General features: G+C 35.9%; 6 protein-coding genes across 7 annotated transcripts; 5 read left to right on the top strand and 1 right to left on the bottom strand.

Moving 5' to 3' along the window:
- Positions 1-280: 280 nt before the first annotated feature.
- LOC116123071 (putative protein FAR1-RELATED SEQUENCE 10) lies at positions 281-15,458 on the top strand. Of its 2 annotated transcripts, XR_004126992.1 has the most exons (5): positions 281-1,363; positions 1,441-1,884; positions 1,968-2,694; positions 3,258-3,332; positions 15,365-15,458. XR_004126992.1 is itself a non-coding variant. In XM_031408854.1 (3 exons), the coding sequence occupies exons 1-3, from the start codon at positions 335-337 to the stop codon at positions 2,571-2,573; spliced, it is 2,079 nt and encodes a 692-aa protein (XP_031264714.1). In that variant the 5' UTR covers positions 281-334; the 3' UTR covers positions 2,574-3,036. The 2 variants fall into 2 exon arrangements, 1 of the variants encoding a protein (XP_031264714.1); XM_031408854.1 differs by lacking the exons at positions 3,258-3,332; positions 15,365-15,458 and having other exon boundaries at positions 1,968-3,036.
- On the top strand, positions 3,339-5,516 carry LOC116123167 (putative pentatricopeptide repeat-containing protein At5g09950). Its single transcript, XM_031408975.1, has 5 exons — positions 3,339-3,819; positions 3,891-3,982; positions 4,097-4,345; positions 5,275-5,350; positions 5,503-5,516. Exons 1-5 carry the CDS (start codon positions 3,339-3,341, stop codon positions 5,514-5,516), a joined length of 912 nt encoding a protein of 303 aa, XP_031264835.1.
- LOC116123068 (putative pentatricopeptide repeat-containing protein At5g09950) lies at positions 7,559-10,762 on the top strand. Its single transcript, XM_031408852.1, has one exon. It carries the CDS (start codon positions 7,630-7,632, stop codon positions 10,432-10,434), a length of 2,805 nt encoding a protein of 934 aa, XP_031264712.1. The 5' UTR covers positions 7,559-7,629; the 3' UTR covers positions 10,435-10,762.
- Positions 12,313-15,428, top strand: LOC116123072 (putative protein FAR1-RELATED SEQUENCE 10). The gene is made up of 5 exons (XM_031408855.1): positions 12,313-13,395; positions 13,473-13,916; positions 14,000-14,213; positions 14,299-14,726; positions 15,290-15,428. The coding sequence occupies exons 1-4, from the start codon at positions 12,367-12,369 to the stop codon at positions 14,319-14,321; spliced, it is 1,710 nt and encodes a 569-aa protein (XP_031264715.1). The 5' UTR covers positions 12,313-12,366; the 3' UTR covers positions 14,322-14,726; positions 15,290-15,428.
- Positions 15,459-17,610: 2,152 nt separating the features above from the next.
- LOC116123216 lies at positions 17,611-18,441 on the bottom strand. The gene has a single exon (XM_031409015.1). The coding sequence runs from the start codon at positions 18,345-18,347 to the stop codon at positions 17,811-17,813; it is 537 nt and encodes a 178-aa protein (XP_031264875.1). The 5' UTR covers positions 18,348-18,441; the 3' UTR covers positions 17,611-17,810.
- A 2,002-nt stretch (positions 18,442-20,443) lies between these two features.
- Positions 20,444-24,379, top strand: LOC116123122 (glucose-6-phosphate 1-dehydrogenase, chloroplastic). The gene is made up of 10 exons (XM_031408923.1): positions 20,444-20,776; positions 21,545-21,735; positions 21,859-21,953; positions 22,046-22,160; positions 22,351-22,556; positions 22,643-22,792; positions 22,887-23,007; positions 23,250-23,479; positions 23,560-23,760; positions 23,864-24,379. The coding sequence occupies exons 1-10, from the start codon at positions 20,578-20,580 to the stop codon at positions 24,114-24,116; spliced, it is 1,761 nt and encodes a 586-aa protein (XP_031264783.1). The 5' UTR covers positions 20,444-20,577; the 3' UTR covers positions 24,117-24,379.
- The last annotated feature ends 663 nt before the right edge of the window (positions 24,380-25,042 follow it).

Raw genomic sequence — 25,042 nt, forward strand, 5'->3', positions numbered from 1 at the left:
TGAGTGCAAATTTGCAATTCAACTGCAAGTAATGAGTTTTCTTAGATTCATTTTAGGTTTCATCTGTTAATTGTTGAAAGTCCCTTTTTTATTTTTTAGAACGGAAAAATAACAGAAGAAGAGAATTAAAGAAAGGCTTATGTTTGATGTGGTTTTTGTTTCAAAGGGTACATAATGAAATTAGGAAAATTACTTATGCTGTAGTGGAACCATATCTTACTGTTGTTTCAGAAAATGATTCTAAGATTCTGAATCATAACACCTTTTCTGTTCATGGTATTTGTGCAGCATGAGGGTTTGAAACTAGGAATACATTTTTCAGTTTCCCAAAGAAATGGCAACAAAACCATCCACTAACATCTGGATTCGACGTCAGCAGTGTCCATGTGGAGATTGGAAGTGTTACATTAAGTACGAAGGAGACGATCAGACATCAGCAAGTTCTCAGCAAGTAAAGACAGAGGCACTGTCATCCACGTCATTTCAGGAAGCTGCCTTCACTCCTTATGTGGGTCAGATATTCAAAAGTGATGATGAGGCTTTTGAATACTACAGTAATTTCGCAAGGAAGAATGGATTTTCAATCAGAAAAGCACGCTCAACTGAAAGCCAAAATTTAGGTATCTACCGGAGAGACTTTGTTTGTTATCGTTCTGGATTTAATCAGCCGAGAAAAAAGGCAAATGTGGAGCATCCCAGGGATCGAAAGTCAGTACGATGTGGATGCGATGCAAAGCTGTATTTGACGAAGGAAATTGTTGATGGTGTCACTCAGTGGTACATTTCACAATTTAGTAATGTTCACAACCATGAATTATTGGAAGATGACCAAGTGCGTTTGCTTCCTGCATATCGGAAGATACAGGAGGCTGATCAAGAAAGGATTCTCTTACTCTCCAAAGCTGGGTTTCCTGTGAATCGGATAGTTAAGGTGTTGGAACTAGAAAAGGGAGTTCAACCTGGCCAGTTGCCTTTTATAGAGAAGGATGTGAGAAACTTTGTTCGGACTTGTAAGAAGACCGTTCAGGAAAATGATGCATTGCTTACGGAGAAAAGGGAAAATGATTTACTGGAACTTCTTGAGGCCTGTAAGGCTATGGCACAGAGGGATGTGGATTTCGTTTATGACTATACAACTGATGAAAATGATAAAGTTGAAAATATTGCTTGGTCATATGGAGATTCTGTTCGTGCTTATACACTGTTTGGCGATGTGGTTACATTTGACTCCACTTATCGTTCTATCACCTATGGATTGCTCCTAGGAGTTTGGTTTGGCATGGATAATCATGGTAACGCTATTTTGTTGGGGTGTGTATTGCTGCAAGATGAAAGTTCTCATTCATTTGCATGGGCGTTACAGGTTTGTGGACGCAAATTCTTGTGATACAGTCGCATCAATCTTCATCTGCCTTTTTATGATTTTCTTCTTTTGAACAGACTTTTGTCCGCCTTATGAGAGGAAGACGTCCACAGACAATTCTAACAGATATAGATTCAGGGCTGCGGGATGGTATAGCAAGGGAATTGCCAAATACTAAACATGTTATTTGTATATGGCATATCCTGTCCAAATTATCCAGTTGGTTCTCTCTGCCTCTTGGATCACAGTTTGAAGAATTTAAAGCTGAGTTTAATATTTTGTGTCACCTGGAGAATGTAGAAGATTTTGAACACCAGTGGAATCTTTTGGTTGCTCGTTTTGGACTTGCTTCAGATAAACACATAGCTTTACTCTTCTCATATCGAGCATCCTGGCCATTTTCCTATATTAGAGGTTACTTTCTGGCTCGTGCAATGACAGCAGAGTTTTCTCAATCTTTGGATACTTTCTTGAAAAGAATCTTGAGTGGACAAACATGTTTGCAAATTTTCTTTGAGCAGGTATTTGGCTCACATGTCAGGTATTTTTGTCCAATATTTACTGTTTTTGATCTATGTCCTGAATTTGTTTGCAATATTTGCAGGTTGGTACTGCTGCCAACTTTGGAAATTTAACCAGAGAAGGAATGCAGTATATGCATATCAAAACCTGCATGCCTATTGAAGAGCATGCACGAAGCATTCTTACACCATATGCCTTCCGCGTATTACAACATGAAATTGTGCTGTCCTTGCAGTATGCAACAACTGAAATGGATAATGGCTCATATCTTGTGCGACACTACAAGAAAATGGACGGCGAGTATCTTGTGATTTGGATACCTGAGGATGAGCAAATTCATTGTTCATGTAAGGAATTTGAACATTCAGGAATATTGTGCAGGCATTCTCTTCGAGTGTTTGTAGTGAAGAACTGCTTTCAGCTCCCGGAAAAATATCTTCTCCTTCGTTGGCGACTGGAGAGCTCATTAGTTCCTATGGAAGATCAGCATGCTCTAGGTAGCAGTGATCAATGTGCTGAGGCCTTTCATTCCCTTGCTGCATCTCTGTTGACAGAATCATTGATATCCAGAGAACGTTTTAGTTATGTCCATAGAGAACTTACTGGGCTTCTTGATCATGTCAGAAGTATGTCATTGAGTGATGAATATGCTGTGAATATGGCAGCTAACAATGTCAGTGAATCATAGGTTGGGCAAAGTAGCAAATGGTGGGTCAATATAGCTGCCCTTGGAAACTTTTTCTTAAAAAATTTAAGAGATACCTGGAAGATGATACAGAGAGAGGTATCGAAGGCACATTACAAGATTAGTAAGTAGTAACTACTGATGTGAATAATTTATCACTTTCTACTATTGGCAAACTAATAGAGGCTGTCAAGTACAGAATTTTTATTGTTTTCCACAGGCCATCCTAGATTTTTGCACAGATGAATTTTTATTTTCACGATTTACTGTATTTACCTTGATCATCAACTGAATGGTTAAAAGAAAATGGCGGAAGCTTGTCTTTGGTTACAGTAAGATGTAATGCATTTTTTAGAAGGCATTTTTAGATAAATGTTTTAGAAGGAGATTGTGTTTACATAGAATTTTTTTTTAATGGTTGCAGTGGTCAGAGTCTCAGTTGTTGGGATGCCTGTAAATAGAATTTTTTTTTCGTAAAACATTCCTTTTTCCTACGAATTATTCTTAGCCTTTATTATTTTTGCAATCCAATTCTTACCTGTATGAAAAGTATAACCATTGTGGACTACAAAATTTTGATGAGCAATTTAATTTAATTTTTTTTTTTTTTTTTTTTTTTGGGGAAGCAAAGTGCAACTCTTATATGTTATGTCTAACTTGACTACCAAATGTGAAATGTGTTAACAGGTAACTGGAGATAGTTTTGCCTCTGAGTGGTGTGTATAGCTAAGAACGTGTTTAAATGGGTATATGTATCTCAAGGTAGGTATGGTTCCAGAGAGGACAGAGATTGGATCATTCACCTTTGCCACTGTTCTCAGTGCTTGTGCCTCTGTTGCGACGTTAGAGCGAGGCATGGAAGTCCATGCTTGTTCCATAAGAGCATGTTTAGAATCTGATGTCGTAGTTGGGAGTGCAATAATTGACATGTACTCCAAATGTGGAAGAATAGATTATGCTTCAAGGTTTTTTGATATGATGCCTGCAAGGAATGTATATTCTTGGAATTCAATGATATCGGGTTATGCACGTCATGGACATGGAGACAAAGCTTTAAGCCTTTTTTCACAAATGAAGTTAAATGGTCCCTTACCAGATCATGTAACTTTTGTTGGAGTCTTATCAGCTTGTAGCCATGCAGGGTTGGTTGATGAAGGATTTAAACATTTCAAATCCATGAGTCAAGTATATGGACTGGCTTCTCGAATGGAACACTTTTCATGTATGGTGGATCTCCTTGGGCGGGCAGGTGAACTTGTAAGATAGAACTTTGTCAAAAGATGCCTATCAGCCATATTCTTATTTGGAGGACGGTATTAGGGCTTGCTGGTGCAAGTGGTCGCAACACAGAGTTAGGTAGGAAGGCTGCAAATATGCTATTTGAGATGGAACCTCAAAATGCCGTGAACTATGTACTCTAGCAACATGTATGCTTCTGGGGGAAATGGGAAGATGTGGCAAAGGAGAAAGGCAATGAAGGAAGCTGAAGTTAAAAAGAAGCTGGTTGCAGTTGGGTCACCATTAAGGATGGTGTCCATGTTTTCGTGGCTGGTGACAAATCACACCCTGAGAAAGACTTGATCTATGAAAAACTCATGGAACTTAACCAGAAGATGAGGGATGCTGGATATGTGCCCCAGACAAAATTTGCACTGTTTGATCTAGACCCAGAGAGTAAGGAAGAAGTCCTGAGCTATCACAGTGAGAAAATTGCAGTTGCATTTGTTCTAACTCGGAGTTCAGGATTACCTATTCGGATAATGAAAAATCTTCGCGTTTGTGGGATTGCCACTCTGCCTTAAATTTATATCAAAGATTGTGGTCGGCAAATAGTACTGCGAGATTCCAACAGGTTCATCATTTTAACAATGGTAAATGTTCATGCGGAGATTACTGGTAATTGAGTGTTCAAGATAGGTTTAACGTGGGATTCTTCACTCGGGGGAGAAATGATGAAACATCTTCAACATTTTTAACACTACAATGATCTGGGTAATGAGAGAAGTCTCAGTCATGGGCATGGATTCATTCTTCCCCAATCCCCTGTCCATTGTTATATGAGTTTCATGCAAGGTTAAAGTAGACGATTTTTGACCCTTTTGTACAGAAAATTCCTTGAGGTTCTCACATTGTATATCATTTCTCGAAATGAGGGATCATGAGTTATTATCCTTCCAAGCTTGGAATAGCTTGGAATTTATATCAACTTAATGAAATGGATCAATTAGAATTAACATTTACAACTATTGTAGCCATTTGATCTTCATATTCAATTAGAAACAAACCATTACAAACATATACGTTTAATTCTCGCCACATCATCACCATGAATGACGTGTACATAGTGATATGGCAGAATCAGAACTACGTTGTTGGACCTGGATCTGAGCCAACAGTAACAGTACTACACTGGACTTGGCCCTAACCCACTAAACTGGACTTTCAGACTTATTGTAAGTGAAAATTTTTCAAGACGACGATGAAGATTGAAGAACCCAAAGCACTGAAGAGAAAGAAAAATGAAATCATGTGAGAAAACAAAAAAGGGTTTCTCTTCCTGGTACGCAATACAAAATTAATCAACTTATTTTTAGTATTATTTTTTCATTTCGTACAACAAAGTTTTGGTTTTTATATTACATATTTCATAATTCATAATCCATCTTTTTCATTTATAACTTGAAACAGAATTAATAACTTGTAGGTGGTTTTTGCTGCACTCATGTCAAAAACTGAGAAATTGGAAGGGCTTTCTACGGGAATTTTGCGTAATTTTTCTGGTGCGTCATTTTCAATTTTATTTCTGTTTTAAGTTTTTCTTTTTAAATTCATTTTGGTAATTCTCAGTGCTTGATATCAAGGGTTTTTTCTGTTACTTGGTTTTTCACTTTGTGATCAGTTTTTGCTTTGTTAATTTGTATTTGTTTCGCAGGTTTGCTTTGTTAATTTGTTTTTTCTTAATTCACCGTGCGTGATATGAACTGGGTCTATTTGTTTTTATTGGTTTTTCCTTTGTGATCAGTTTCTTGCTTTGTAATCATGATCAGTCGTCATTTCTGAGTAAAAATATTATTCTTCATTAAATTTGTTTTGCTATTGTCATTTGGTTCTCTTCATGTCAAGCTATTTATTAAATTTGGTTTTATTTAGATTTTTGTTTTAGTTTTTGTCATTAATTTTTTTTTTTAAATTGAATTGGGTTTTGTGTGTATGTTTGTTTGTTTTTTAACTTTGTTTCTATTCCCTTTTTGGGTTTTACTCGACATAATTTGCTTCTGGAAAAAAGCTTATTTTGGTCAAAGTTTTTTCTTGATGTATTATTATGAATGTAAGCTTTTTATGGTAATGAGAGAACGTTAGGCCACATTGAATGTTGTATTATTTGTTTTGGTTATCCAATACAATGATTAGTTTGCTTACAAGGCTTTGTATTGGGACTAGTTGACTGCAAATTTGCAATTCAACTGCAAGTAATGAGTTTTCTTAGATTCATTTTAGGTTTCATCTGAATTGTTGAAAGTCCCTTTTAATTTTTAGAACGGAAAAATAACAGAAGAAGAGAATTAAAGAAAGGCTTATGTTTGATGTGGTTTTTGTTTCAAAGGGTACATAATGAAATTAGGAAATTACTTATGCTGTAGTGGAACCATATCTTACTGTTGTTTCAGAAAATGATTCTAAGATTCTGAATCATAACACCTTTTCTGTTCATGGTATTTGTGCAGCATGAGGGTTTGAAACTAGGAATACATTTTTCAGTTTCCCAAAGAAATGGCAACAAAACCATCCACTAACATCTGGATTCGACGTCAGCAGTGTCCAGTGGAGATTGGAAGTGTTACATTAAGTACGAAGGAGACGATCAGACATCAGCAAGTTCTCAGCAAGTAAAGACAGAGGCACTGTCATCCACTCATTTCAGGAAGCTGCCTTCACTCCTTATGTGGGTAGATATTCAAAAGTGATGATGAGGCTTGAATACTACAGTAATTTCGCAAGGAAGAATGGATTTTCAATCAGAAAAGCACGCTCAACTGAAAGCCAAAATTTAGGTATCTACAGGAGAGACTTTGTTTGTTATCGTTCTGGATTTAATCAGCCGAGAAAAAAGGCAAATGTGGAGCATCCCAGGGATCGAAAGTCAGTACGATGTGGATGCGATGCAAAGCTGTATTTGACGAAGGAAATTGTTGATGGTGTACTAGTGGTACATTTCACAATTTAGTAATGTTCACAACAGAATTATTGGAAGATGACCAAGTGCGTTTGCTTGTGGTTTATATCATCTAATATATTACCATATATAACATGGTTTCACTATCTATTAAGTTGACATATATGTGACATGCAGATTGCAGAACCTGATAAAATTTTATTTGCTTTGATTCATATCTAAATTATTAATTTATTTGCCTATTTGTAAATAGAATGTATTGATAATAAAATTTGTAGGAAAATTAAATAATAAATATTGAATTTGTATTTGGATTTGGATTTGGATTTGGGTGAGTGTAAAACTATAATCAAATCATTTAAAATCAAAAGCCGTAACTAGAATAACTGACACGCTCCATTTTGAAACACTACCAGGCGCCAAAAGGCATGAGCAGAACCTCCCAGTTCACTTTCGAGTCTCAATTGCACCATGTTACGCTTTTTCTTATGCACAAACAAGCATAAGCGTACTCTTACAACGTTCACTGTCTCACCTTCTACAACACAAAACACAAGCAACCCTCTTCTCTTCAGTCTCCAAAACCCAAAACCCCATATCACAAACTCTCCAATCCCATCAGAAATCTTAACTCATCAGCACAAAACATCGCAATCAGTATCAAATACACCACACTTTGTATCATCTTTTTCGCATTCGAGTGTGGATTTATGTAAATATTTGGTTAGTACTTATAGGGATTCTAATTGCTTAAAAGATGCTAAACTCTTTCATTTGCAGATTTTAAAACATGGGTTTGCTTATGATGTGTTTTTATGCAATACCCTTGTTAATGTTTATGTCAGAGTTCGTGATTTGGTGTCTGCAAGTAAGCTGTTTGATGAAATGCCGGATAAGAACTCGGTTTCTTGGGCTTGCTTGGTTTCAGGGTATACACAAAATGGGATGTTTAATGAGGCATGTAAGGTGTTTAAAGATATGGTTTTTGCAGGGTTTTTGCCAAATCATTACGCTCTTGGGAGTACTCTTAGAGCCTGTCAGGAGTCTGGACCAAGTGGGCTTAAATTTGGGACGCAAATTCATGCTTTTGTTTTGAAATCTAAGTTTGCATTTGATGTTGTTGTGTTTAATGTGTTGATATCGATGTACGGGAGTTGTATGGGGTCAAGTGATTGTGCTCGTCGTGTTTTTGAGGAGATAGATACTAGGAATTTGATATCATGGAATTCTATAATTTCAGTTTATTCACAAAGAGGAGATGCAGTTTCTGCTTTTGATCTTTTTTCAAGCATGCAAAGAGAGGGTTTGGGGTATGGCTTTAGACCTAACGAGTATACATTTGGAAGCTTAATAACTGCTGCTTATTCTTCTGTTGATTTTGGTTCTTGTTTGCTTGAGCAGATGCTGACTAGGGTTAAGAAATCGGGTCTTTTGTCAGATTTGTATGTGGGAAGTGCTTTGGTGAGTGGGTTTGCAAGGGTTGGGTTTTTTTATTATGCTAGGAAGATTTTTGAGCAGATGAGTCAGAGGAACGTGGTCTCCATGAATGGCTTGATGGTTGGATTAGTAAGGCAGAAACGTGGAGAAGAAGCAACTGAGGTTTTTATGGAGATGAGAAACTTAGTTCATTTAAATATTGATTCCAATGTGATTTTATTAAGTGCTTTTGCTGAATTTTCTGTGTTAGAGCAAGGGAGAAGAAAAGGTAAAGAGTTTCATGGACATACAATCAGAAGTGGTTTATTTGGCAACAAGGTCGCAGTTGGAAATGGACTTGTTAATATGTATGCAAAATGTGGTGCTATTGAGGATTCTAAATCAGTGTTTGCACTCATGGATGAAAAAGATTCTGTCTCATGGAATACCATGATATCCGGTCTCGACCAAAATGAGCGTTTTGAAGATGCAGTCATGAGCTTCTATGCAATGAGAGGAGATGGATTGATGCCTTCAAATTTCACACTGATAAGCTCTTTGAGTTCGTGTGCAAGCTTGGGTTGGATCATGCTGGGACGGCAAATACATGGTGAAGGGCTCAAATTAGGACTTGATTTGGATGTTTCAGTTTCAAATGCTCTTCTTTCTATGTATGGCGATACTAGATGTCTCACTGAATGCTTGAAACTTTTCTCTTTGATGCCTGAGTACGATCGAGTTTCATGGAATTCTGTGATTGGGGCATTAGCTAATTCAGATGGATCAGTTTCTGAAGCTGTAAAATATTACTTGGGCATGATGCGTGCTGGGTACACTCTTAACAGAGTAACCTTCATAAGTATTCTTGCAGCAGCATCCTCTCTTTTCCTTGGCGAACTGGGCCACCAAATACATGCTCAAGTGATTAAATATCATGTTGTAGATGACACTACAATTGATAATGCACTTTTGGCATGCTATGGCAAGTGCGGAGAGACAGATGAATGTGAGAAAATTTTTTCTAGAATGTCTGAGAGAAAGGATGACGTCAGTTGGAATTCAATGATTTCTGGGTACATACATAATGAACTCTTGCCAAAGGCCATGGATCTAGTCTGGTTTATGATGCAGAGAGGACAGAGATTGGATCATTTCACCTTTGCCACTGTTCTCAGTGCTTGTGCCTCTGTTGCGACGTTAGAGCGAGGCATGGAAGTCCATGCTTGTTCCATAAGAGCATGTTTAGAATCTGATGTCGTAGTTGGGAGTGCAATAATTGACATGTACTCCAAATGTGGAAGAATAGATTATGCTTCAAGGTTTTTTGATATGATGCCTGCAAGGAATGTATATTCTTGGAATTCAATGATATCGGGTTATGCACGTCATGGACATGGAGACAAAGCTTTAAGCCTTTTTTCACAAATGAAGTTAAATGGTCCCTTACCAGATCATGTAACTTTTGTTGGAGTCTTATCAGCTTGTAGCCATGCAGGGTTGGTTGATGAAGGATTTAAACATTTCAAATCCATGAGTCAAGTATATGGACTGGCTTCTCGAATGGAACACTTTTCATGTATGGTGGATCTCCTTGGGCGGGCAGGTGAACTTGATAAGATAGAAGACTTTGTCAAAAAGATGCCTATCAAGCCTAATATTCTTATTTGGAGGACGGTATTAGGGGCTTGCTGCCGTGCAAGTGGTCGCAACACAGAGTTAGGTAGGAAGGCTGCAAATATGCTATTTGAGATGGAACCTCAAAATGCCGTGAACTATGTACTCTTAGCTAACATGTATGCTTCTGGGGGGAAATGGGAAGATGTGGCAAAGGCTAGAAAGGCAATGAAGGAAGCTGAAGTTAAAAAAGAAGCTGGTTGCAGTTGGGTCACCATGAAGGATGGTGTCCATGTTTTCGTGGCTGGTGACAAATCACACCCTGAGAAAGACTTGATCTATGAAAAACTCATGGAACTTAACCAGAAGATGAGGGATGCTGGATATGTGCCCCAGACAAAATTTGCACTGTTTGATCTAGACCCAGAGAGTAAGGAAGAAGTCCTGAGCTATCACAGTGAGAAAATTGCAGTTGCATTTGTTCTAACTCGGAGTTCAGGATTACCTATTCGGATAATGAAAAATCTTCGCGTTTGTGGTGATTGCCACTCTGCTTTTAAATTTATATCAAAGATTGTCGGTCGGCAAATAGTACTGCGAGATTCCAACAGGTTTCATCATTTTAACAATGGTAAATGTTCATGCGGAGATTACTGGTAATTGAGTGTTCAAGAGTAGGTTTAACGTGGGATTCTTCACTCGGGGGAGAAATGATGAAACATCTTCAACATTTTTTAACACATACAATGATCTGGGTAATGAGAGAAGTCTCAGTTATGGCCATGGATTCATTCTTCCCCAATCCCCTGTCCATTGTTATATGAGGTTTCATGCAAGAGTTAAAGTAGACGATTTTTGACCCTTTTGTACAGAAAATTCCTTGAGGTTCTCACATTTGTATAAATCATTTCTGGAAATGAAGGGACTGATTGAGTTATTATCCTCTCCAAGCTCTGGAATAGCTTGGAATTTATATCAACTTAATGAAATGGATCAATTAGAATTAACATTTACAACTAATTGTAGCCCATTTGATCTTCATATTCAATTAGAAACAAACCATTACTAAACATATACGTTTAATTCTCGCCACATCATCAACCATGAAATGACGTGTACATAGTGATATGGCAGAATCAGAACTACGTTGTTGGACCTGGATCTGAGCCAACAGTAATCAGTACTACACTGGACTTGGCCCATAACCCACTAAACTGGACCTTTCATTGACTTATTGTAAGTGAAAATTTTTCAAAGACGACGATGAGGATTGAAGAACCCAAAGCACTGAAGAGAAAGAAAAATGAAAATCATGTGAGAAAACAAAAAAGGGTTTCTCTTCCTGGTACGCAATAACAAATTTAATCAACTTATTTTTAGTATTATTTTTTTCATTTCGTACAACAAAGTTTTGGTTTTTATATTAACATATTTCATAATTCATAATCCATCTTTTTCACTTTATAACTTGAAACAGAATATAATAACTTGTAGGTGGTTTTTGCTGCACTACATTGTCAAAAACTGAGAAATTGGAAGGGCTTTCAACGGGAATTTTTGCAGTAATTTTGCTGGTGCGTCATTTTTCAATTTTTATTTCTGTTTTAAGTTTTTCTTTTTAAATTCATTTTGGTAATTCTCAGTGCTTGATATCAATTGGGTTTTTTCTGTTACTTGGTTTTTCACTTTGTGATCAGTTTTTGCTTTGTTAATTTGTATTTGTTTCGCAGGTTTGCTTTGTTAATTTGTTTTTTCTTAATTCACCGTGCGTGATATGAACTGGGTCTATTTTGTTTTTATTTGGTTTTTCCCTTTGTGATCAGTTTCTTGCTTTGTAATCATGATCAGTCGTCATTTCTGAGTTAAAAATATTATTCTTCATTAAATTTGTTTTGCTATTGGTTCATTTGGTTCTCTTCATGTCAAGCTATTTATTAAATTTGGTTTTATTTAGATTTTTGTTTTAGTTTTTGTCATTAATTTTTTTTTTTTAAATTGAATTGGGTTTCTGTGTGTATGTTTGTTTGTTTTTTTAACTTTGTTTCTATTCCCTTTTTGGGTTTTACTCGACATAAATTTGCTTCTGGAAAAAAAGCTTATTTTGGTCAAAGTTTTTTCTTGATGTATTATTATTGCTAATGTAAGCTTTTTATGGTAATGAGAAGAACGTTAGGCCACATTTTGAATGTTGTATTATTTGTTTTGGTTATCCAATACAATGATTAGTTTGCTTACAAGGCCTTTGTATTGGGACTAGTTGAGTGCAAATTTGCAATTCAACTGCAAGTAATGAGTTTTCTTAGATTCATTTTAGGTTTCATCTGTTAATTGTTGAAAGTCCCTTTTTTATTTTTTAGAACGGAAAAATAACAGAAGAAGAGAATTAAAGAAAGGCTTATGTTTGATGTGGTTTTTGTTTCAAAGGGTACATAATGAAATTAGGAAAATTACTTATGCTGTAGTGGAACCATATCTTACTGTTGTTTCAGAAAATGATTCTAAGATTCTGAATCATAACACCTTTTCTGTTCATGGTATTTGTGCAGCATGAGGGTTTGAAACTAGGAATACATTTTTCAGTTTCCCAAAGAAATGGCAACAAAACCATCCACTAACATCTGGATTCGACGTCAGCAGTGTCCATGTGGAGATTGGAAGTGTTACATTAAGTACGAAGGAGACGATCAGACATCAGCAAGTTCTCAGCAAGTAAAGACAGAGGCACTGTCATCCACGTCATTTCAGGAAGCTGCCTTCACTCCTTATGTGGGTCAGATATTCAAAAGTGATGATGAGGCTTTTGAATACTACAGTAATTTCGCAAGGAAGAATGGATTTTCAATCAGAAAAGCACGCTCAACTGAAAGCCAAAATTTAGGTATCTACCGGAGAGACTTTGTTTGTTATCGTTCTGGATTTAATCAGCCGAGAAAAAAGGCAAATGTGGAGCATCCCAGGGATCGAAAGTCAGTACGATGTGGATGCGATGCAAAGCTGTATTTGACGAAGGAAATTGTTGATGGTGTCACTCAGTGGTACATTTCACAATTTAGTAATGTTCACAACCATGAATTATTGGAAGATGACCAAGTGCGTTTGCTTCCTGCATATCGGAAGATACAGGAGGCTGATCAAGAAAGGATTCTCTTACTCTCCAAAGCTGGGTTTCCTGTGAATCGGATAGTTAAGGTGTTGGAACTAGAAAAGGGAGTTCAACCTGGCCAGTTGCCTTTTATAGAGAAGGATGTGAGAAACTTTGTTCGGACTTGTAAGAAGACCGTTCAGGAAAATGATGCATTGCTTACGGAGAAAAGGGAAAATGATTTACTGGAACTTCTTGAGGCCTGTAAGGCTATGGCACAGAGGGATGTGGATTTCGTTTATGACTATACAACTGATGAAAATGATAAAGTTGAAAATATTGCTTGGTCATATGGAGATTCTGTTCGTGCTTATACACTGTTTGGCGATGTGGTTACATTTGACTCCACTTATCGTTCTATCACCTATGGATTGCTCCTAGGAGTTTGGTTTGGCATGGATAATCATGGTAACGCTATTTTGTTGGGGTGTGTATTGCTGCAAGATGAAAGTTCTCATTCATTTGCATGGGCGTTACAGGTTTGTGGACGCAAATTCTTGTGATACAGTCGCATCAATCTTCATCTGCCTTTTTATGATTTTCTTCTTTTGAACAGACTTTTGTCCGCCTTATGAGAGGAAGACGTCCACAGACAATTCTAACAGATATAGATTCAGGGCTGCGGGATGGTATAGCAAGGGAATTGCCAAATACTAAACATGTTATTTGTATATGGCATATCCTGTCCAAATTATCCAGTTGGTTCTCTCTGCCTCTTGGATCACAGTTTGAAGAATTTAAAGCTGAGTTTAATATTTTGTGTCACCTGGAGAATGTAGAAGATTTTGAACACCAGTGGAATCTTTTGGTTGCTCGTTTTGGACTTGCTTCAGATAAACACATAGCTTTACTCTTCTCATATCGAGCATCCTGGCCATTTTCCTATATTAGAGGTTACTTTCTGGCTCGTGCAATGACAGCAGAGTTTTCTCAATCTTTGGATACTTTCTTGAAAAGAATCTTGAGTGGACAAACATGTTTGCAAATTTTCTTTGAGCAGGTATTTGGCTCACATGTCAGGTATTTTTGTCCAATATTTACTGTTTTTGATCTATGTCCTGAATTTGTTTGCAATATTTGCAGGTTGGTACTGCTGCCAACTTTGGAAATTTAACCAGAGAAGGAATGCAGTATATGCATATCAAAACCTGCATGCCTATTGAAGAGCATGCACGAAGCATTCTTACACCATATGCCTTCCGCGTATTACAACATGAAATTGTGCTGTCCTTGCAGTATGCAACAACTGAAATGGATAATGGCTCATATCTTGTGCGACACTACAAGAAAATGGACGGCGAGTATCTTGTGATTTGGATACCTGAGGATGAGCAAATTCATTGTTCATGTAAGGAATTTGAACATTCAGGAATATTGTGAAGGCATTCTCTTCGAGTGTTTGTAGTGAAGAACTGCTTTCAGCTCCCGGAAAAATATCTTCTCCTTCGTTGGCGACTGGAGAGCTCATTAGTTCCTATGGAAGATCAGCATGCTCTAGGTAGCAGTGATCAATGTGCTGAGGCCTTTCATTCCCTTGCTGCATCTCTGTTGACAGAATCATTGATATCCAGAGAACGTTTTAGTTATGTCCATAGAGAACTTACTGGGCTTCTTGATCATGTCAGAAGTATGTCATTGAGTGATGAATATGCTGTGAATATGGCAGCTAACAATGTCAGTGAATCATAGGTTGGGCAAAGTAGCAAATGGTGGGTCAATATAGCTGCCCTTGGAAACTTTTTCTTAAAAAATTTAAGAGATACCTGGAAGATGATACAGAGAGAGGTATCGAAGGCACATTACAAGATTAGTAAGTAGTAACTACTGATGTGAATAATTTATCACTTTCTACTATTGGCAAACTAATAGAGGCTGTCAAGTACAGAATTTTTATTGTTTTCCACAGGCCATCCTAGATTTTTGCACAGATGAATTTTTATTTTCACGATTTACTGTATTTACCTTGATCATCAACTGAATGGTTAAAAGAAAATGGCGGAAGCTTGTCTTTGGTTACAGTAAGATGTAATGCATTTTTTAGAAGGCATTTTTAGATAAATGTTTTAGAAGGAGATTGTGTTTACATAGAATTTTTTTTTAATGGTTGCAGTGGTCAGAGTCTCAGTTGTTGGGATGCCTGTAAATAGAATTTTTTTTTCGTAAAACATTCCTTTTTCCTACGAATTATTCTTAGCCTTTATTATTTTTGCAATCCAATTCTTACCTGTATGAAAAGTATAACCATTGTGGACTACAAAATTTTGATGAGCAATTTAATTTAATTTTTTTTTTTTTTTTTTTTTTTGGGGAAGCAAAGTGCAACTCTTATATGTTATGTCTAACTTGACTACCAAATGTGAAATGTGTTAACAGGTAACTGGAGATAGTTTTGCCTCTGAGTGGTGTGTATAGCTAAGAACGTGTTTAAATGGGTATATGTATCTCAAGGTAGGTATGGTTCATTCAATATCATAGAAGAGTATGTTCCTGATGAATTATCTGTTTTGCCATGGTTATATGTTTGAGTCGATTTAATTGTAGTTTTTAGCACAAGAGGAAAATGATTAATTAGTAGACTTTGTATAGGTTAAGAAGGATGAGATTGGGGAAAATCAAGTTTTGATTCATGTTGTTGATATCAGGTGATTTGAATAATAGCATATTGAGATTAATTCTACCTGGCATAAACACTGGTAATTGTCTGCATTGCATCTGTTACTGTTTCATCTGTTTATTCTATTGTTTAACTGGAATGATAACAGAATTCACGTTTTCATTCTTCGGGATTATTCTCTAATATTCAACATATAATTAAACTACATCACTTCACTTGGATGGTGTAAACTAAACTAGATCACTTTCACTTGATGCCGTGTTACACCATCTAAGAATAAAGTTAGTCTTGTGGACTGGATGGAACAAGCAGGAAGGCAGTAGATTGTCTAAAATTCAATCAAGATGAAGACAATATTCTTTTCACATCAGGGACATAAAAAAAGATCTTATGTGATCAAAAATTTATATTGGTCAATCTTCAATACCAAAAGAGCACTGTGTCTGTATTTATATATTAACCAGTCTACACTCATTCTAAAGTCGGGTCATTGATGAAGGCAGGTCAAATACGTTAAATCCTTGTCTCCCACATTGTCTTGCAGTTAATTTCGTATACTTCAACATCTTGGCATCCTGACCAAGTGGAGAGTAATTTTCGTTACCATTATGTTTTCTATTTTGCTTTAGATTATTGCATATGCGTGTGAGCATGCATGTGTGTGCACAAGCAAGATCTTAGTCTTCTAATACGTGTATTGCCTGAGAAATTTTGTTGTCTTCCCTGAAACATTGAATATGTGGCCCCAAGAAGTCCATAATGGCGTGCAAAAACAAGTGATGAGAAATAAAAGTAGATTGCTTAAAGGGGTGTTTTTTTTGGCTTAATGGTGGAATTTGTGTTGAGGAGAAAGTGATGTATAGATAATCAAGCGATTAAAACTAAAGTGTTTTAATAAAATGAAATGAGGATCTCATTGTATTGGCTGGAGATTGTCTCTTTGTGGCTGCCAAGATCAAGATGCCCAGTGGACATTATCTACGTGCTGTTTAAGTTGGAATGGAAGAAAATGTTGGCAGCTCATCTTGCAGTTAAAACATGTCTTTCAAGATCTTTTGTCTCTATGTGACTTGAAAATATCTTGAAAGTTGATAAGAATTAAGAACACATCAAGTCTTGAGTGGTAGGTGAAGATCAGTAACTATTAACTAAGGCTAATTTATCCCACACTTTACGTTTAACTTCTGGGTAAAGAAGTTTAAAAAAAAAAAAAAAAACTGATAGACACAAATCTTGACGAGGACCCATTTGTCCAGAATCCACATGGGCCCAGCAAAAGAAAGAAATTACGTTTGAGGCGTGGCTGGACTTTTGTGTCTCTATAGTGTGAACGTGAGGGTAAATTGACGAATAATTTATTGTTCTCGTTAGAAGACTCAACTCTCAAGTCCAAGTCAAGTGAGCAATTGCCATTTGCCAAGAAGTTCTTCTTCACGTAAGGATAAGAGAATAAATTTCAAATGATATTTTCTGTATGATAATGGTGTTGATACAATAAAACAAATATCAAAACAAGAAACATATATATACTACTTTGAAGATATAATACTATTTAAAGGGTAGTAAAAATCATAAAATTATGTACAAGGAGTAATTTACCGCCAGTGTCGGCATGCATGAATGGATTTGCCTGTCTAATCTACAATATAGCTTTGTTTATAAAACGAAAATGAGATCAAGATTTAGGTAACTTAAAGAGTTAATCGTCCCCTGTTTTTGTCAAACTAATACAAACACAACTCATAGCTTTTAAAATTCCGCTAAAACTTCCTTCCAAATTTTGAAAATATTATTCTAATTTTCACCTAAAATTTCATAAAACTAAACCAATAAAATTGGTTTGTAAATAAAGCAAACAGTCCAAACCTCAGATATGCATGTAATGTTACGCCTGTGGCTGTGGTTTTATGAACCTCAGAAATGGATACACGACGGTAGAAATTTTGGCCAATTCATGGACTATAATTTGTCGTTGACTTGGTGAACTGGTACTTGAAACCTAACTTCACATGCACTAATATATGGTCTGCTCCATCAATTTGGTCATTAATTTGATTAATTAAGAAGAAGATAAAATGAATTTTCCAAAAATTCAATGGCTAATTAAAAATTATAATAGACTAACAACTCCATCTGCATCACATTTCTGCTAAATTCTTGTTCATATTAACAGAACTTGAAACTGCTAGCAGAGCAAAGTAAAAAACAGTCAGAGACTCTCCATACAAAGAGGAAAAATAAGGAAGTCATAGGCATCTTCTCAAGGAAGATTAATATAAATTAAGCTTCAATTTTGATTAATTCTTTCATCTTTCTTATAAAATCATCACATTTCTTGTTCAACTCTTCTCTGCTGAGCGACCCGTTTTCTTCTTCATCTTCATCTTCAAACTCATTTTTTTCTTGTACTTGTTTCTCTTCTGCAACTCTTGCAACCAAAGCCAATTCTGGTTCTTGTACAACTTTCTTCTCAAAGACAGGTGAAATTCTTCTATTACATCTCTTCTCACTGACTCTTTTGGTACTAACCTCAGCAACAACAGGTTCCTGTGGTGAGTTCTTTTTTAACACAACAGAGTTCTTAAAAATAAAAACTAGAATCCCATTGCAGAGAAGGAACATGTAGCTCTTATCAATGGTTTTATATGCAGAAAAAGAGAATAACTTGACGATGTTAAGAAGGAAGGGGAGTAATGAATAGTGGGAAACTATGATAGAAAACACAGAGACTGAAACCAGGAACCTTGTTGCCATCTTGAGATCAAAGAAAGACCCACTAGATTTATTGAAAGTTACTTGATGCTTCATTGCTTGCATATTTTGTATGTAGGAATGAAAAAGAAAGGGAGCTTTAAGAGAGAAAAGTGATACAAAGAAAAGAGAAGTGAGCTTGGTTTACTATAAGCTAAGGCAATGGTGGGTACTTATATAAGCTGGAGTTATTATGGGTTTTTAATTATTTATTTATAATTTATTCTTTTAATTAAGAAAGATGTGTGATCGTGATTCATGAGTAGTATAAAGGGCAGACCCAAGTCAGTCAACTAACCTTTTTCTTAACTTTTTATGACTTGGGTCAATGGAAAAAATTAGTATTTTGGAAGAATATTCTAGCCTTCAGATAAACAATTAAGAAGGTTGAATTGGTCTTCACTGACCCAATTGAAGGTGAAGGTTCTGGACTTCTGGTTCAGTGATGGTTATCTGATATTTGATATGGATTGATTTAGTTTTTACTCAGGAAGGTGGATATTGAAGTGTGCATTATCGGAGTAGGGCATGTAGATGAGCAGCAGTATTTTCATGGCTTAATTTAAAAATGGTTGAGCTTTAATTTTTGGATTTGTGGCAGGCATCTTGTCAAGTCCCTATCTTTTCTGAGAACCATCACTCAAAACTTCATTAGAAGATGATTCAAAACTCAATTCTAATTTCTGCAATTTCCTAACATTTGACTGATTCTTTTTGTTGATAAATGAAAATTGAGAATATTGAACCCAGTTTTTACCTGGAAATTGGGATGGGTTAAATTAGAAACAAGACCAACTCAACTTAAGTCATACTTGGATGCTTCCTGTTTGAACAGGTACACAAGGTTGTTGAACTAAAAAAAAAAAGATGTTTTATATTACAACATACACGAAATCATAATATTCTGTTCCATACAGTTTTTAGTGCATATAAATTGTGCAATGGGATCTCAACAGATTGCTTAAATCGTTTAACAACCAGTTATTCAAGAGGCATAAGAAAATATAATGATCCCACCTAATATATATATGTGTGTGTGTTTCTCTTTAAATTAGGGCAAGCTTCAATGTATCAAGAAGCTAATAACTATAACTTTTGAAGCATAGATAGATTTAGGTTGAGATTATATTAAAATGAACAGGGTGTTTACTAATTGTATAAACTAAACTAATTAATATGGTTGGTGACAAAGTAGGATCTTTTACAGCTTTTCAATGGATAATGAAGTTTCACTGGCTATTAATTAGAAGCAATTATTAATAAAAAGCATCCTCTGCCAATTCATAAATCTCTCTGGGATTTTGAGTATCGCTTTACATATTATTTTTTCTCTTTGTATATGAATATTTGGGTGTAGAATTTGAATTGTCATTATTGTTCATCTCAATTTTTTTTTTTTTGGTTGATCGGAAGTGTTCGGATTAGTTTGCATGCACTTAAACTAATCTTTTGAGGATTTGAAGTGAACGATCGAGTAAATCTTCTCAATGATTACCTTTTTAATACTTTAGGAGACTTAAATTTATAAACCTATTTTAAATCTTTTACCATTTTACCATCAGATTACCCAGTAATTGTTTTATCTCAATTTACCATCGTTAATTGCGGTGCTCGCACACTGAATTCGCAGCATTTACACCGTTCTTACTATAACTTTAATGCTGTTGCCAAGAATATTAAACCTTTTTTCTTTTGTTTTTGGTGAAAAAACGGGGCCTAAGCCCGGACAATTAAACCTTTAAATGTTGGTCATTTCAAAGATTTGCGTTAGTGGCGCCCCTCTTCTGGTTCAACTTTAAATCAAGTGCTCAACTACTCAAGATATTGGATTGCGTGTTTGAGCCTAGGCAACATTGGCCATTTAAGCCCAATACAAACACACCCAAGCCCGTCTTCAATCCGCCCTTCACGATTACATAATTTACCAAAAGAAGAAAAACTCTATATGTGACTGTAGCCTGTAGGATGTCTGATAACAATTCTATTATCCACAACTATTTCGATAGGTTATAGAGCAGATATTCTTGTTGGTTGACTTGTAAATTTATAACAAAAATACTAATAATTTATATCAAAAAAATCCTTGACCTCATATAACAGATTTGTTTAGTATGTTAAAACTTAAAAGTAGTATACTTTTCAACAACTCAAAAGACATATTAAATGTTCAACAGATTCTCTTTGGTTCACCGAATATCTAACACAAAACTTTAACACTATCTAACTCATCACACGTTATCTTAAACAGTTGATTCTTTAATCTAACTTCACTTTGATTCATCCGCAACTTAACTGCATGGCTACACATTTCAGTCCTTGCTCTTCTTCAATCAAACACAAGACACAACAACTCTTCAGTAGGTTCATTTTTATCTCAAGAAAGTGTTGTTTCTCCTCATGGGTATCTCAGATTCAACCAAGAACACATTCAAGAAAGCGGTTTCAACTCAAATCCTCAAATGGGTATCCTTTAAATGCCGTGTCTTTGCACGACAGTGAGTTCTTGGTCTATAAACTTTAGTCTTTTTTAAGTTTTTAGTGGCTTGTTTTTGTTGGATTGTTGAATAGTGATTTGTGCTATTGTTAATGTCAATGATATGTTTTAGTAGTAGATTGTAGTGTTTGTAATGAAAATGGCTTTTCTTTTAGTTATTTGCCTTAAAATTTTGGTCTTAATTATGGAGTTTATTGTTAGTTACCGGCCTTGTATCTAATCTTTAGCTCACAATAATTCTTTTGTTGCGGTTGCAAATAGCAAAACCATGAATTCATAAGTAAATTAGGGGAGGAGAATTATAGCATAATTGTATACATTCTGATTTTCATTGCTACTTCTTATTCAGAAACTGTCCCCAGAAGTATATTGTATTTTGTATTTGTCCATTAATGGGTTGAAAGCAAACGAATACGGTAGTAGAATTTAGACTCAAAATAGGCTTTTTGAATGAATACAGAACCAAAGGCATGTTTCTTTTTTTGTAGTTTTTATTAAAGGCCTTAAAGTGACGTCGTTCTATTGTATTTTGATATGATTCAATGATATGCAAAATTGACTGTTTCAGCTGGCGGTCTCAAATTTCTGTCCTGATGATGTTGAGGTCTGCAAATTGCGCTTTTGTAATTCAAGCCAGCTTTTTTTATATCGAGGCACTCAGTTTAATATTCACAATCTTGTTGTGCTGGATTCTGTACTTTTGTCTTCTTATTCTTGGTTTTGTTTGTCAATTGTCATTGCTGATTAACAAAAACATTGTTGAGAGTAGGTTTAGATGGAAAACCTCTGACCAAAGAGCACTTTGGGCCTCAGGGGAAAGAGGCCTCGATTCCCTTGGCAGAATTTGAAAAGATTGAGTCTACTCTTAGCATAACAGTAGTAGGAGCTTCAGGGGACCTTGCTAAGAAGAAGATTTTTCCAGCACTTTTCGCTCTCTTTTACGAAGATTGTCTACCTGAGGTTCCATTCTTTGTTTGCTTCTCTACTTTTCGTTGTTGACATGCATTATTAATATAAACATGTCAGATGAGTAAGCAACAGCCAACAAGTGTTCACCATTCTATATTTACAATGCTTATCCAGGATTTTTCAGTTTTCGGTTATGCTCGGACTAAATTGACTGACGAGGAGCTCAGGAACATGATTAGCCAAACTTTAACTTGCAGAATTGATAAGAAGTATGCTATTTTACTGAACCAGTCCTCACATTATGATATTTAACAGACTATCTTATAATTTGGTGTTTACTAACATGCTAGAGGACCTACAGGGAAAATTGTGAAGACAAAATGGATCAGTTCTTGAAGAGATGCTTTTACCAATCAGGTCAGTACAACTCTGAGGAACATTTTGCAGAATTAGACAGCAAACTGAAAGAGAAAGAGGTAATACAATAGCTATTCTTCTTATCAAAATTTAATGTATTTGATTTTTGTTGGAATGCTAGAGTCCTGTGCAAAATAACTGACAGATTGCTAATTTGTTCCACTAAATGCAAAATACACTCATGTTAAATTGGCTAGTTATTAAAACTTTCCTGACTTTTTTTATGTTCATTAAAATGCTTTTTTACAGGCAGGAAAACTGTCAAACAGGTTGTTTTACTTATCAATACCTCCAAACATATTTGTGGATGTGGTGAGATGTGCTAGCCTTAGAGCTTCATCAGCAAATGGTTGGACAAGGGTCATAGTTGAAAAGCCATTTGGTCGTGACTCAGAGTCTTCTGGTGACTTGACCAGAAGTTTTAAGAAGTACCTAACAGAGGATCAAATATTCAGGTGTGTCTTGCTTATTTGCTCTTTAATAAAGAAGAAAAATTAATAGAGTCAAGGGAAAAAAATTGACTCAATTTATGGATGTTCAGGATTGACCATTACTTGGGTAAGGAGCTTGTAGAAAATTTATCGGTGCTTCGGTTCTCAAATCTTGTTTTTGAGCCTCTCTGGTCCAGAAACTACATCCGAAATGTGCAATTTATATTTTCTGAAGATTTTGGTACAGAGGGACGAGGAGGGTCAGTTTATATGTACTCTGCTTATATTGCAAATGCACTAGATCATCCTTTCAAACACTGAAATTAACTAATTATGTTTGTAAATTGTTTCCAGTTATTTTGATAACTATGGAATCATACGGGATATAATGCAAAATCATCTCCTGCAAATATTAGCACTATTTGCAATGGAAACTCCTGTTAGTTTAGATGCTGAAGATATTAGGAATGAGAAGGTACTTGGCTTTTCCTTCTATATACTGTTCTTACCTATTAGACCTGTGGTTTTACTAATTTGTTTTGTTATGATTTTCCTAAAGACCTTACTATTAGTTACTTACCCACCCCTGCAGCCTCTCCTGCTCCACACCCCACAAAAAAAAAAATTGAAAATTTCATGGTGTCATGGAAATGCTAGAGTTCTTGAAATTTTTTTGAGTTGATCTCATATAAATTTGTTTTGTATGGCATCATTCAGGTAAAGGTTCTAAGATCAATGAAACCGCTTCTACTTGAAGATGTAATTGTTGGTCAATATAAGGGCCACAGCAAGGGTGGTAAATCATATCCTGCTTACACTGATGACCCAACTGTGCCAAAGGGCAGTCTCACACCAACATTTGCGGCAGCAGCTCTTTTTATCAATAATGCCAGATGGGATGGTGTTCCTTTCCTGATGAAAGCAGGCAAAGCTCTCCACACCAAGCGGTAAACAGCATATCTTTCTTTTTCATGAGTTTCTGCACTGTCACAGTCTCCTCATGTATTGTGGGAATGTGAAACTCCAGTGCAGAGATCAGAGTTCAGTTTAGACACGTTCCTGGAAACTTATTCAAGCGGAATTTTGGAACTGATTTAGACAAGGCTACAAATGAGCTTGTGCTTCGTGTGCAACCTGATGAAGCTATATATCTGAGGATCAATAACAAAGTTCCTGGTCTTGGAATGAGATTGGATCGCAGTGACCTTAATTTGCTTTATCGAGCAAGGTAAGTAAATAATATAGCATACACTTGTCCATATGATGCTTTTAACTTGATTAGCAAGTGAAACCAGAATACTAAATCATGGGGTATTTTGGTTTCTGTGAAGGTATCCTAGGGAAATACCAGATGCATATGAGAGGTTACTCTTAGATGCAATAGAAGGAGAACGTAGGTTGTTCATTCGAAGTGATGAGCTTGATGCTGCTTGGGCACTATTCACACCGCTATTGAAGGATCTTGAAGAAAAGAAGATTGTTCCAGAGCTGTATCCTTATGGTAGCCGAGGACCAGTTGGAGCACATTATCTTGCTGCTAAGTACAATGTTCGATGGGGAGATCTCAGTGGTGAAGACTCATGAAAGGCAAAACGTCCAATGATTTTGCAATGCTCATTAAGCAACAATTGATTCTTTCGAGTGCATAATATGTTTTGCTCAATGTTGTCGCATAGGTAATACTGAGGCTTGATTTATGGTGGATGAGGATGCATTCAAACATTGAATAATTTGAAGCTGAGTGTAATGTATATACTATAAAAGTACAAATGATAAATAGTATGCATATGAAGTGGAAACTTTAAGATCTGGGAATAAAAGAATCTGATCTGTCTGAGTTGTTGTGACCATCTGGATTTAGCTTTTGGTAATTTCTTGTGTCCTATCATGCAGATTGTGGATTGAAGCTAAAAGTAGTTACTGAAAATACACACAGCTACCTAGGACAGGTGAATTCCCACGACCTTACTCATGAAGTACATATAAATTACGAATCGTTTCCAATTCTTTCATATCCATATATGAACCACTCGCATGCTTTCTGTAGCCAAGAGAATTGACCTCAGTATCAGCATTTGACAACAATGCTTAAGAGTAGTGTCAAATTAATTGTTTTTTTCCTGATTTTAGCTTTGTCTGATTTGATATAAAAGAAAAGAAAGAAATTTTTTTGGTAAAAATGCATCAAAAAATAAATAAATCTTTACACCGAGAAGTCTAGATCTCCTAAATTAAACCCTAAAATTTGTTCCGAATTTTTTTATAATGAAAATCAAATAAAAAAGAGAGCTAAATCCTTATAATTTCATAAAACATTGTCCCTCAATTCACAATATTTACTAGGCATTTAACCCATACAGCAACCACATTTTAATGCAAATCAGGCATCCCTTCATAATTAGCAAGCCAAGGATAAGGGAGCTCGCGTTGGCGAATGTTTGAGTCAAGAGAACCCGTTTGGGCTCCAGACTCAACAATCTATCTCCTAATCTTCTCGCCATAAACATGTA

The sequence above is a fragment of the Pistacia vera genome, unplaced genomic scaffold, assembly GCF_008641045.1.
Source record: "Pistacia vera cultivar Batoury unplaced genomic scaffold, PisVer_v2 Contig140, whole genome shotgun sequence".
NCBI lineage: Eukaryota > Viridiplantae > Streptophyta > Magnoliopsida > Sapindales > Anacardiaceae > Pistacia > Pistacia vera.

Bases quoted from the DNA above. Each gene is read 5' to 3' on its own strand.
- LOC116123071 (XM_031408854.1), top strand. From the start codon at position 335: ATGGCAACAAAACCATCCACTAACATCTGGATTCGACGTCAGCAGTGT. The intron at 1,364-1,440 runs GTTTGTGGACGC...TCTTTTGAACAG, and splicing joins CATTTGCATGGGCGTTACAG to ACTTTTGTCCGCCTTATGAG. The intron at 1,885-1,967 runs GTATTTGGCTCA...CAATATTTGCAG, and splicing joins TGCAAATTTTCTTTGAGCAG to GTTGGTACTGCTGCCAACTT.
- LOC116123167 (XM_031408975.1), top strand. From the start codon at position 3,339: ATGGTTCCAGAGAGGACAGAGATTGGATCATTCACCTTTGCCACTGTT. The intron at 3,820-3,890 runs GTGAACTTGTAA...GGACGGTATTAG, and splicing joins GGATCTCCTTGGGCGGGCAG to GGCTTGCTGGTGCAAGTGGT. The intron at 3,983-4,096 runs GTACTCTAGCAA...GTCACCATTAAG, and splicing joins CTCAAAATGCCGTGAACTAT to GATGGTGTCCATGTTTTCGT.
- LOC116123068 (XM_031408852.1), top strand. From the start codon at position 7,630: ATGCCGGATAAGAACTCGGTTTCTTGGGCTTGCTTGGTTTCAGGGTAT.
- LOC116123072 (XM_031408855.1), top strand. From the start codon at position 12,367: ATGGCAACAAAACCATCCACTAACATCTGGATTCGACGTCAGCAGTGT. The intron at 13,396-13,472 runs GTTTGTGGACGC...TCTTTTGAACAG, and splicing joins CATTTGCATGGGCGTTACAG to ACTTTTGTCCGCCTTATGAG. The intron at 13,917-13,999 runs GTATTTGGCTCA...CAATATTTGCAG, and splicing joins TGCAAATTTTCTTTGAGCAG to GTTGGTACTGCTGCCAACTT.
- LOC116123216 (XM_031409015.1), bottom strand. From the start codon at position 18,347: ATGCAAGCAATGAAGCATCAAGTAACTTTCAATAAATCTAGTGGGTCT.
- LOC116123122 (XM_031408923.1), top strand. From the start codon at position 20,578: ATGGCTACACATTTCAGTCCTTGCTCTTCTTCAATCAAACACAAGACA. The intron at 22,557-22,642 runs GTGTGTCTTGCT...ATGGATGTTCAG, and splicing joins ACAGAGGATCAAATATTCAG to GATTGACCATTACTTGGGTA. The intron at 23,480-23,559 runs GTAAACAGCATA...GTGAAACTCCAG, and splicing joins AAAGCTCTCCACACCAAGCG to TGCAGAGATCAGAGTTCAGT.